The sequence below is a fragment of the Aulonocara stuartgranti genome, assembly GCF_965226115.1.
Source record: "Aulonocara stuartgranti genome assembly, chromosome: 3".
NCBI classification, from domain to species: Eukaryota; Metazoa; Chordata; class Actinopteri; order Cichliformes; family Cichlidae; genus Aulonocara; species Aulonocara stuartgranti.
In genome coordinates this window covers 16,175,376-16,188,798 of record NC_138941.1, presented here as the reverse complement: position 1 = coordinate 16,188,798, position 13,423 = coordinate 16,175,376, and the positions used below count along the sequence as shown (strand labels likewise).

General features: G+C 42.0%; 1 protein-coding gene across 1 annotated transcript in view; it reads right to left on the bottom strand.

Annotated features, from left to right (window-relative positions):
* The window catches only part of LOC309702571 (uncharacterized protein), a 546,755-nt gene that overhangs the window by 38,487 nt on the left and 494,845 nt on the right, over positions 1–13,423 (bottom strand). The window contains exon 26 of the mRNA XM_082527164.1: positions 12,940–13,113. Coding sequence (XP_082383290.1) covers positions 12,940–13,113 — 174 coding nt within the window. The remainder of the gene's footprint in view (positions 1–12,939; positions 13,114–13,423) is intronic.

Genomic DNA, 13,423 nt, shown 5'->3' with positions numbered 1-13,423 from the left:
GACTTTAGCCCATTTTTGGGAAATGAGACGCAGCAGAGCGGAGGTGTAAGTGCCTGGCTTAAAACAGGACATATTAGCTACATTTAACCTTCAGTTACTCTTTAGATAGTTAGGTAGGAGTCAGACCGTGTTTCTTTTTAGCTGAAAAACATTACATCAGGTAACCTGCAGTGTTGAAAATGTGTTTTCCGGCGATGTTTGCTACCCTACAATCCGTCCTGCTCTGTAGTAAAATCAGCGAGATTTGACCGTCCTGTTGCTCCCATTGAAATGCATACAGCCTATTTAAAATCTAAAACTTAAAATTGTCCGTAGCCTGCTGTTGTTACCACTGTGCTGTTTGAAATGGATACTTACTAGCTAACTGACTGGATCAGAATCAGAAAGGGTTTTATTACCAAATGTTGAGCAGGTTTACAACATTAGGAAATTGCTGCGGTGCTTCAGTGCAAACATACTGTCATAAATTACGCTTAAATAGACATGAAAAAATAAAAATAAGAATTAAAAGTGCTACGTAGAAAGATATATACATGAGTGCAGGTGGTGATCAGTGCAAACATGGAATGATGCAGTGAACACAGCGTAGGGTCATGTGTTAGTGGTGGGAACAGTCATACGGTTATTGTTCATGTGTCCAACAGCAGAGGGGAAGAAACTGTTGTTATGGCGAGAGGTTCTGGTGCGAATGGACCGGAGCCTCCTGCCTGAGGGGAGCAGATTGGCTCAGATTGGCTTTGTTAAAGTCCCCAAGAGCAATAATGAGAGAGTCCGGGAATGTCCGCTCCATGTGCAGTATCTGCTCCGCGAGTGCGCACTGAGCTGCCTGCGCATCCGCATCTGGCGGGATGTGAACAGCGGCCAGGATGAATGAAGCAAACTCCCGCGGAGAATAAAACGGTTTGCAGTGAATAAAAAGGTATTCCAGAGAGGAAGAGCAGTGCTGAGCAATCACTGTTACATCTGTGCACCAGCCACTATTAATGTAGAAGCAGACACCTCCACCTTTGGTCTTACCAGAGAGAGAGGCCTGCCGGTCCGCGCGCAGCAGATGAAAGCCCTCCAGCTTGAGCGCGCAGTCCGGGATGTCCTCACAGAGCCACGACTCCGTAAAACATAAGACACAGGAGGAGGCAAAGTCTCTGTGCATGCTTCTCACCAGGGCCAGCTCGTCTATCTTATTCCTGAGTGAGCGTACATTGGAAAGGAAGATCCCAGGAAGAGCAGTTCGCAGTCCGCGTCTCCTCAGACGCACGAGTGCGCCGGCTCGCTTTCCTCTCTTTCGGCGTCTCACTTTCCTGATCAGAGTCTGCAGTAAATCTGCCGCAGATGCGACAAATATTGGAAGTAAATCCACAGGTGTTGTAGTCCTGTAGTTAAGAAGCTCTTCTCTGGTGTAAGAATATCCAGAGGAGTGCCCAGACACAGAAGTTATGCACAAAAACAAAACAGAAGTAACGCACTGAAGCACCAGGGCATCCATACGCGGCGCCATCTTGGATTTGGATGCCCATTAACCTTGTGTGTGTGTGTGTGTGTGTGTGTATGTGTGTGTGTGTGTGTGTGTGCGTGTCTGTGTGTGTGTGTGTGTCTGTGTGTGTGTGTGTTTGTGTAGAGAGAGACAGCCAGGTTCATAATGGATATAAGGAAGTTTTTTCCAAAAAAAGGAGCCACATTCAGGTAAAAGTGTAAAATCAAATGATCCGTCAATCAAGAATAATGTTGGATCAGTGTTTCAGTATTTATATCTTTTATGTGGTTGGGTTATTTGCCTTTTGGTTGAAAGTACACTGAGAGAGGACTTTTTGTTAGTGATCTTAATAGGGCTTTGGAATTGACGTCACGCCGCAATGCATTGTGGGAGCGCAGCGCCATTTTCGGGGTCTACGAATCAAAACAAACACACTGTGTTGGAACGACGACTACAAGAAAGATGCTTAAGAGCCTCTCAAAAGAGAATGAACTGTATAGAGACCGATTGCGTCCAGAGGCGAAGCAGCGGTACTTGCAGAAAATAGCGTGCATTGGAAATGTGGACCCGTATGAAATACGGCCGTGGAGTAGAAACCCCGAACACCTAGCGCTATTGACGTAGCCTGACATATTTTCGTACCTTATCTGTGGAGTCAGCGCGTACAAGTCGTCATTCAAACAAAGGTAAGTCAGCTCGAGTACAGCGTGTGAAATGCGTTTGATTTCCCTGCAAACATTCACATTAGTGCAGCATAAATTCATTCATGAGGGGAAATTACAGTGAGAACATGTGGAGGCTGTTAGAGGGATAACAGTGAGTTCAGTGGATTGATGTGACATTGTCCTGAAGGATTTAGTTATTCTCTATGGTTAAAGAAATTGCAATGATTTATTAATGTTTATTATAAATAATTCTAATTATACATCTTGCTGCCATGTTTGTATCCTGTGTCACTAAAAATACATTTTATTTTAGTTTTATACATTGATTAATGACCTGCAGAATCTCCTTATCATATTAAGTGATTCATAATTGTCACTTTATGCTTTCTCCATCTCTAAAGTGATGACATCCTTGCATTACATGCTTTAGGTTCATTTTCTGCAGGCAGGATTCTGACAGAGAACAGGCAGATTTACACTATAACATGCAGCGTTCTATAGATGGACACATAAAGAAATGAAAAATGACATGTGCTAACTTTCTAAACACTTTGTTACATTTATGATAAAGTAGATTAAACAGATTTACGTCGGCCTTGGCTCATAGTTCTTGTCTTTAAATGAACTTTGTCTGTGTGTGTTTCAGGTCCTGCACTCTAAGACTGAATGAACCAGCATTGCAGCCATGGGTCACTGTGAGCATCACAGGGAAGGTTGAAGCCGCCCACTGCACCTGTATGGCCGGAGTCGCAGAGACCTGCAGCCATGTCGCTGCTCTTCTGTTGAATGTAGAAGCAACAGTGTTGATCTGTGGCACAATGACTGTTACAGATGAACCTGCATACTGGGTTTTGCTGGGTAATATGACCAAGATACAGCCAGAGGTTGGCCATAAGATGGACTTCTCCTCAGCTGCCCAAAAAAAAGGCTCTTGATCAAAACATAAACAGACCATCCGTAGTGACAGGTAAAAGGAGCCGTCCTCAAAACAGAAAACTCCCACCTGCTACTGTGGAGGAGTTGTCACTGCTATTGGATACTTTGCTGGAACACAGTAAAGCTGTGGGTCGTGGGAATGACCCATAATGTTTTATCTAGGGGTCTAGATTTATGCCTGTAGTGCACTGCCGTGTAAATAATTTGCATTTACTGAATATCTACTGACTGAGTCCCACTGTTCAAAAGTTGAATAAAGAAACAAACAAATTTTTGCCTCTTTTTTTTTTTATTAAAACCACCTTATAGAGCATCACATCAGTAACAGTGTAGAATCCATGTCATTTATAGTTTACAAATGACAAAATGTTGACACAAAATCATGAGTGTTTACATGATATCACCCACTACTAACATTACTTTATTTACTGTATCTTTTGAAAAAATACAGCAATTTTAACAGCACAATACTTAAGAATATTTAACAGGAGCAGGTTTCATTCTTCCCTGGTTTTATTATCACACTGTTCACCAAAACGCAGCAAACCTTCACCATCTTATCCAGAAGGGTCACCTCTTCACCCTCACATGGAAGTAGTAATCTGATCAGCTGATGTTTCCTCTCTGCAGAACGTCTGCTGAAGAGCAGCGCCAGCACAGTGATTGTGTGCATGCTGAGAGTGAGAGGCAACTGTCAGGTTTCCTTTGAGCTTGAAAAGGCTCTTGAAAAAGGGTATCAGATTGTCTGCATCGCTGAAGTTTGGCACCTCCCTAATAAGACTGACACACTGTTTAAGCCGTATGTCAAAACATTTTTGAAATTCAAGCAGCAGGCATCTGGATACCCGAAAAATGTCAAAACAGCTGAGGAGCAGCAGAAGTTTGTTCAAGACTATTATGAGAGAGAAGGCATCAGACTTGACCCTGCTAAGATTTGTGTAAACAAAGCAATCAGAAGTTGTAATAAACTGCTTCTGAACTCTCTCTGGGGGTGATTAAGTATGCGAACCAATATGCCATCTTGCGAGCTGATTACAGACCCTATCAGATTCACACAGCTGATGTTCAGTGACCATTATGACAGACGCCAGTTTTGTTTCATCTCTGATGATGTTGCAGTGGTTCAGTGGTGTCACGCTGATGGTAGAGGGTCGCGGGTGAAGGATGTGAATGTCTTTGTCGGTGCTATGACTACGGCCTATGCGAGGCTCACTCTGTATGACTTGTTAGACAAGCTGCAGGAACGCATTCTTTACTGCGACACAGATTCAGTTATCTTCACCTCTCATCCCGGGGAGTGGGTACCCCCTTTAGGACCATACCTCGGTGAGCTGACTGATGAGCTCAATGATGGCGGGTCTGGAGAGGATGATCACATTACTGAGTTTGTCTCTGGAGGTCCAAAATGCTATGCTTATTACACAAAACAGGGCAAGACTCAGGTTAAGTGTAAAGGTGTAACACTCAATGATGTTAATTCTAAAGTTGTTACCCACGAATCGTTGAAAGGCTTAGTCAAGGCATTTGTGGCCAACAGGGATGCGCGTTTAGTTGCAGAGTCTGACACCATCAAACGCAATAAGAAGAGGTTTCATCTCAGGAATGAAACAGTTGTAAAAAAAGTTCAGGTGGTCTATAACAAGAGAAGGGTGCTGCCTGACTATACAACACTCCCTTATGGATACTGATCAGGATCAAGCCTTTGATGGGAGGCTCGAGCACACTTTAGTTTAGTTATTAGCGGGCCGAGTAATTGTGGAAAGACTTTCTTTGTCAAAAGCATCATTGAAAAAGCATCTACTATTATTTCAGCCAAAATTGACAATATTGTTTACATCTACTCCTGCTGGCAACCTTTATACAATCAACTTCTTCAGATAAGAAAAATCACCTTTGTGAATGGTATACCGGAGTCTCTGAGTGACGATGTCCTTTTACCTCCGGATAAGAAAAACTTGCCCATTATCGACGATGTGATGAATACTGCGTCTGACAGCATAGAAGTTCAAAATGTGTTCACACAATACGTTCATCATAGGAACTTGAGCTGCATGTGTTTAGTTCAGAATTTCGTTCAACACTAATTATTTAACTCTGTTTAACAACCCCAGAGATAAATATCAAATATCAGTTTTAGGTAGACAGATGTTTCCAGGTAATACAAAATACTTCTTAGAAGCTTTTAATGATGCCACATCCACCCCATATGGGTATCTTCTAATCGATTATAAATCTAAGACGCCTGACTATTTAAGACTCAGAACCAATTTGTTGTGAGATCGTCAAGTTGTTTATATCCCCAAAAAACAGCTAAAGCTGTAAAAAGGATGTCGTATTCACGGATGCAGAGAAACATTGCACTGTTGGAGTTGTTGTATAAATCCCCACCCAGCGTACGGAGGAATATTATTTGTAATGCGAGCATGGATTTTATTAATGCTCTGTGTGAGATATCGCTCAATGTTTTGAAAGGTGTTATCCCGCTGACTGATCAACAGTACAGACAGCTAAAAAAGAAAAAAAGTAATCAGGCTGGTTGCAGACAAAAAGGTCAAAAGTTTGAAAAAGAGAAGATCCATCAACCAATCTGGAGGATTTTTGCTACCATTATTAGGGGCTGCCATACCCTTCATCACCAGTCTTATAGCAAATAGGTGAAAATGGAGCACACACAGAAAATGTTTTTGGTCCCGCAGCATCAGTTGGACATGTTAAACCATCAGCAGCAACAACATACAGGCTCCGTCAGACATGTAGAGCAAAACGAGCGAGACAAAGCTATGGTTGAAGTGCTGCAGCTGCAGATTTGGATGTGTATGAGAGGCTAAAAAGTATTCTGCCATTCTTCAGAGATACCGTTCACTTGTGAAACAAGGCATGAGTGAAAAAAATGTGCTAACACTATCTTTGCCTTCTGAAACCGGTCAGGATGCATCTGACCGCCAAAGCAATGTTGGTGGTGACAGACAAAAAGACATGTTTGCAGATGAGATTTTGTCCTATATGGCAAAAAGGAGCAGAAAAAATGCAGAGCTTATTTTAACAGCGCTCACTCGTGCGTCGGGAGTTTCTTGGAATGATAGGGGTGAGATTATTATTGACAACCAGAGAATCAGAGGTTCGCATCTCTATGATTTGATCCAAAGTGCAACAGCAACACGTAGAGCAACAGATGTTTCATGGCCTGCAGGGTGGTCAACATTTTTAAAAACACTCGCCCGCTTAAATGTTCCTCTGTCTGCTTTTCCTAATGCTGAGGTGAGGAGGACTATTAGCCAATATAAAGGCGACACTGGCGACCCGAGTGTGGAAACAAATGGTTTGCACAAGAAGCGGTCACTGAGCGATCAAAGCTTATTTACCACACATAAAAAATCAAGGCAGAGTAGAAGCGGGTGGATCGATTTTTAATGAATTTTAAAATTATGTTTGTTTTTCTTATTCTTGGAAAAAAGATCATTTAGCCTCGCATTTGTTTCCCTTTTTATATACTACTACTTATGTGTTTTTGTCTTATTTATGTCTATATTGTTTTGTTAAACAGATGACAGTTTTACCCTTTTTACTACTTTTTGAACTGTATGCTGATGTTTAAAGATTGTATTATTACTAAATAATGTTTTTAACAATGAGGTGAAAATAAATATCAGATGAAACGATATTCTCTTCTGTTATCTTTTATTATTTGTTACTTGAATCAGTATCCGCGCTGCACACAATCAAAGTTATTTTCAAAACATACAGAAACAGGTCTTATTTTGTTAACAAAATGACAAACCATTGCATCGTTACAAACAAGGTTATCACTGTACATATTAATTAGTCTTGAATAAGACGCTCCTTTTTGGACATGATATAGAAAAAGCACACAGTGTTGTCCGCAGGTTACCGAAAAGTCCTTCTGAACCTGTCTCCCAGAATACAATATCCGAGCGGTGTTTTTTAAAAGAAAAAGTTTTATCTCGGGTGAAAACGTATCAGGTGAGTTACCGAAGCTGTCAAAAAAGTGCCCTTGCTTGTCTTTTGTGATATAGAACGCCAACCAGTGCTTCCCAGGTAAGTCTGATGGATCTGTATTCAGAATGCCCATGCATGGATATCTGATGGGCTTTGTTGGCAGCTGGTCACATGCTAAGACGCCTAGAAGATGAGCCCTGTTACTAATCCTTTTAACAATGCTGGTTAGTTCTATTGTATTCATTTTGAATCTTTAGTAGTCGTCCAGCAGCACTTGTCTCATATTAGATATTTGGATGACTGAATCAAATACAGAGTAACACACCAGGTTCGTTGTTCGGGGTAGCGGATTTCTGAAACGGGTTTCCAGCCTCACGTTCCCTGTTTGAACTAATGATACATTCCCTGAATGTCCTTCATCAGCTTCCAGATTGAAACAGAATAATGTGTAGCCAATGTCCTCACGTGTTATGGCCAATGGTCTATCCTTTAAATGTCTTCCAGTGGTTTGTATCAGCTGATAAAATTCTCTGGTGTAGTGTTTTCTCTGAAAATTTGGCTGGAATTGTTTGGCCGGACACGACTGTCCATCAGCGTATAAACACATGAATTCTATATCACAGTTTTAAAATTAAATGGATTACGTGTAAAAGAACCAGGATAAGCTTCGTTATCCACGAAGGCGATGATGACAAATTTAGGCAACCTGCCCATAAATAAATTAGTTGATATTCTTGCCCCAGCAGGTGTAGAGAAGGTCTTTAAAGAAACTCTGCCTACAGCATATTTTGCATTTGCATGATGCAGCGCCTTGCCGTGTGCCAGCCTGACACTTGGTGAGACACTGATTCTTTTCACAAATAAGCTGGCAGAGACTATTTTAACTTGATACGCGGTGTTAGCTCCAGTCATGAGAGCAAATTCGTCTTTAGAGCGCACAAATTTCAGCGACAGATCGATTCCATTAAGTAATAATTTTTCTTGAAAAAACAGGTCTGCGTGTACTGGAGCAATCAATTCAACAATACTGCTATTCGCTGTATAAGTACCTCTGGTCACCAGACCCTGGCTCTCCCCTTCTATACATGTATCATTCATGTGCGAGGCTGTGTCTGTACAGAATAAAGCGCTGCTGAACTGTGTGTCTAAAGTCTGCTTATTATAATTGATAAGACATTCTATTATGCCTCTGTATGGATACGTGTTGGATGATTGGCTCATCAAGCGATCCCCCAAATTTACATCTACCTGACTAAATAAGGTGCAACCTGGATAATTAACAAGTCCCACGTTTGCATCCCTGCCTAAGTTTGTGCTGTCAGCATCTGTGATTCTTACTCGTGTGTAGATATAGGAATCGTTTAGATCCAGGTAATCCTCTCCGGACGATGAGATTTAAACTCGATTGGACCTCCGTCTGTGATTGCAGAAACTGGTGGAATTTCAATAAAGGTCGTTTTCTCTATGGATGCTTGTGTGTGTGGGACAGTAAAAAGATCGAGCTCTGTTTTTAGACATTCTCTGATTGGTTGTGTAACAGAGCCATTTAGAAGATGTCACATGCTGTAGTTTTTGAACGACTGGTTCTGGGTCTTTTCACTCCGCGTGGTTGTCTCCGTTTGGTGGCTTTCCTGACAGCTTTTGGTCGTTTTACGCTTTTTATGTGGCGGTGTATCACGCATGCGTGCAGTGGGAGGGGTCTTAGAAGGTTTGGGTGTATACACATACAAGCCGTTGCCATCCTGCTCAGTAGATGTTGGCTTGGTTATGTTGGATATCACATCAGACACTATGCCTGATGTTGCTGTTTTTAGGTGGGGTTTGACTATGCTGACTCCTTTTTTAAACAACAGTACAGTAATTCTAAACAGGCTGCTGAACAAACCTCCCAGACCTGCGCCATATTGCGTGCTAGTCCCAATATAACCATTCAATTCGCCACCAGCCTGATTTAAATAACATCTTACATATTTTGCTTCATCTGTGTTGTAGACAGACATCCTTATTTTTTACAAATGGTGTCTTATGGGTCAGAAGTGGAGCTTGACAAACACCTTCCTGTATAAAAAGGGTATGTGTTGATTTTGGTCGTCTTTCAAATCAATTTCTATGTCATGGATTAAGGATTTCGAGACTGGTGTGTAGTGTGGGCTGTCAAATTGAAGAATGGCTACCCGACGGTCATCGTCTGTTATATTTATTACTCTTAATAGCCGCGCATGGGCGTCACCCACAAGCTGGTAATCAACGATATCTGCATAAATAAAAATGTTCTATTTTCTGCCGTATACGTCTGCAGGATGTGGTGCGTATGTGTTTTTATAATGAAGTACAAACGGGTCTTCTGATTTGAATCCTAAGATTCCTGCCAGTCTCCCTCTAAATGTGAGAACTGTGCCCCTAGGGCCCATAACACTAACATAGTTACTAACTTCACTGTATTGTGTTTTAATGTCGGTGTTATGTTTTAATGTTTTATTATCTGCGCCACAGATGCATAATGCCCCACAGACAGCTCAATCACGGTTATGGACAATGCTCCATCTTTGACTGGATCATAAATTTCCACTCGCGAATCTGATTGTGGAAAAGACAACCATAGTCTTGGGTATTGAAATTCTATAACACCGCCCTCATACGGTTCATTTAAAACAATAGGTTTTGCTAGCTTTGTTCTAAAATTAGATTTCTTATTGCCTGGATAAACATGTGCTGAAGCATTCGAGAAGAGGCTCACATAAAAGCCTGCGTTGTTGTTGTTCGTTTTATCCATTCCTTCCTTCCTTCCTCAGTCTTTGTCTAGTGCAGAATGAAAGTATGCAGAGCCGCGGCGTCTCTGTTAATCACACTTCAACGATGTCTTTTTCAGGGATCCATGAATTCAAATGAGAAGGCCAACCGAGCCATTTGACCAGCGCTAACTTTTTTCCGTCCTCTTTTTTTCTGCCAAGTATTTTCTCTATTTTAAACCTTTTGTTTTTGTCAATAGTCACCTGCTGTATCTCAGGTTCATAAAATACACCTTTCACTGCAGCTCCTGTGAGATCCTCCAGTTTGTATACGGGAGGATCTCTTCCTAAACGCTCATTTATGGTAAAGTACTCGTCTGTGTAGGTCTGATGGTAACCCTTTCAGAATATGCCTCGCAGTTTAGATATTCTCACTGTATCGCCCACATTAAATTTAAAAGTCACCGGTTTTTGGGGTTTCATTTTGTACAGGGTGTTAAAGACTGCTTTCTCATTATCTTTGCACACCTCGGTGGGGGTCATTTTGATAGAGCTGTGATAAGACAGGTTATAGGACTGTACAAGATCTTGGATCACATTAACATATCTTGGCGAGTTAACTGATGTTAAGTATTTCCACATTTTCCCCTTTAAGGTGCGGTTAAAACGCTCTACCACACATGATTTCATTTCACTAAAGGTTGAAAAATGTGTGATGTTATGCTGCTCCATTAGTTTTTAAAATGTTTATTATAAAATTCCTTCCCTAAATCTGTTTGGAGTTTTTCAGGCACACGGCCCTCTCTCAGAATATCACCAAAAGCCTCAGCAACAGCCTGTCCTGTCTTGGTTTCAAGGCACCTAACCCATGCATACTTAGAAAACACATCTATGCATGTCAATAAGTACCTAACATTATCATTATCCGCAGAATATTCACGCATGTCAACCAAACCAGCTTGAAACTGTTTGTCAGTCCCATCCATCCATCTTCATCCGCTTTATCCGAGGCCGGGTCGCGGGGGCAGCAGCCTAAGCAAAGAGGCTCAGACCTCCCTCTCCCCAGCCACCTCCTCCAACTTATCCGGGGGAACACCAAGGCGTTCCCAGGCCACCCGAGAGATATAATCTCTCCAGCGTGTCCTGGGTCTGCCCCGGGGCCTTCTCCCGGTGGGACATGCCTGGAACATCCCACCCAGGAGGCGCCCAGGGGGCATCCTTGTCAGATGCCCGAACCACCTCAGCTGGCTCCTTTCGATATGGAGCAGCAGCTGCTCCACTCTGAGCCCCTCCCGGATGGCCGAACTTCTCACCCTATCTCTAAGGGAGAGGCCAGCCACCCTTCGGAGGAAGCTCATTTCTGCTGCTTGTATCCGCGATCTCGTTCTTTCGGTCACTACCCACAGCTCCTGGCCATAGGTGAGGGTAGGGACGTAGATCGACCGGTAAATTGAGAGCTTCGCTTTTACACTCAGCTCCCTCTTCACCACGACGGACCGGTGCAGCGTCCGCATTACTGCAGCTGCAGCCCCAATCCGTCTGTCGATCTCCGGCTCCTTTCTCCCATCACTCGCGAACAAGACCCCGAGACCCCTGTCACCATTCTCCTCTCACAGCTTCACTGAGAAGCTGCAGCTTTACAGGAAACACTGGATCTTTGTTTCATACTGACTGTGTTTAGTACAATACTGCTGACAGCACCACCCACTCACTCCATCACTGTACTGACCACAAAGACTCCAGTCTGTAGTCTGGACTCTGCTGAAGATCATACATCTGCTTCACGTCTGGATCCTTCAGGTTGTTTCCTGACAGGACCAGCTCTCTCAGATGGGAGGGGTTGGACTTCAGTGCTGCTGCCAGATAATCACAGCTGATCTCTGACAAACCACACCACCTCAATCTGTATAAAGAATGAAAGATGTAAGTTTATTAGACAAAGTGTGAGCTTGAAATCATTCAGTGTTTCATCATCTGTTCAGAGCTGAAGAAGGTTCAGAATGTAGAAGTTTAGAAAATGGAAACTCCAAACAGCTGAAGCCAACAGGAAGCAGCTTCAAACAGGAAACTGTGCAGAGTTTCAGGCTATATGTCCTGATGCAGCCAGTTGGATTTTGGAGATTTGAATCTCTGTTCTGTGACTAAGTCCTTGAATAATTTCTTCCAGTTGGTCCAACAAGACAGACTAAGTATTGGACATGTGTTGTGGCTCAATTAGGGGAGCTTCTAAATGTGATGTGATGGCCCCTCTGGGTCAGGTGTAAGCCATAGGTGTCAAACTCTGGCCAGCGGGACAAATTTTGGCCCGCGAATCCATAAAAAATAACTATAAAACAAGAAATGCAGAAAACAGGAGCTTTCTGGACAGGTGGGAGAATATGATGAAAATTTGATAAATGATAAAATTTAATTCAGAAGGCTGCAAATACATTTTTTTTTCAAGAAATGAATTCCACTGATGTGTTATTTAATGTGTGTAATATTAAGTTATATATATGGTTATATAAGTTATATATATTGTTTAGTATTAAGCTTTGCTTGTTCCATATTCAGTTTTTCAGCAAAACTTGTTTGAGTCCATAAGAAAAGATTCCTTGTTATATTTGGAGGAAGATTTTTTTTCAATGAATATTAATGTTAGCCCGCGACTTTGATCCAGTTTTGAATTTTGGCCCACTGTGTATTTGAGTTTGACACCCCTGATGTAAACTTTCTAATACAGCTTTGATCTTCACAGTTTGCTTCATGAAACTCATTCTAACCCTGAATGTCAGAGTGTTCCTCCTTCTCTTTCCCATCATTCATGCTGGCAGTGGAGGAGATTTGGATGTTGGACTGTGTTTTGGATGATGTGTGTATGTTTGTGTTGGACTGCTGTCTGTAAAGCAAACGCACATTTTGCTTTGGATTTCAGTGTCAGACAGACTTTAAGGTGGAGTGAAGAGTTGGAGGGTTTCATAGTGAATTATCCAGTGGAGGATTTTTCTTCTTCTTTGAAGGTTTGAAATGTGAACATTGTTCTGCTACAGACAATGGACTAAACCAGAGAAGAAGAAAACAGACTTTACCATGAAGCTCCTCAGTGTGGATCAGTATAATATCAGCCTGATGTCTGCAGTTTAGTGTCAGCACAACTTTCACATCATATTCACCTCAGCACAACTAAAACATGCTGACTGACCTCAGAGTTTCAAGTCCACATCCTGGACTCTCCAGGAAACCACACAGATGCTTCACTCCTGAATCCTGCAGCTTGTTGTCATACAGGTCCAGCTCTCTCAGATGGGAGGGGTTGGACTTCAGCACTGTTGCCAGATAATCGCAGCTGATCTTTGACAAACCACAGCGCCCCAATCTGTATAAAGAATGAAAGATGTAAGTTTATTAGACAAAGTGTGAGCTCGAAATCATTCAGTGTTTCATCCTCTGTTCAGAGCTGAAGAAGGTTCAGAATGTGGAAGTTTAGAAAATGGAAACTCCAAACAGCTGAAGCCAACAGGAAGCAGCTTCAAACAAACACAACAAGAGAAAAAACTCTGAATGTTTCACATTAATGTCGTACATTTATGTAACCCGGGTTTAAAAGATGCATAAATAGTAAAAGATAAGTGAAGTCTGAGAATATAAATATCAAAGAGTTCATTTATTTAAATTTTCTTGTTTAT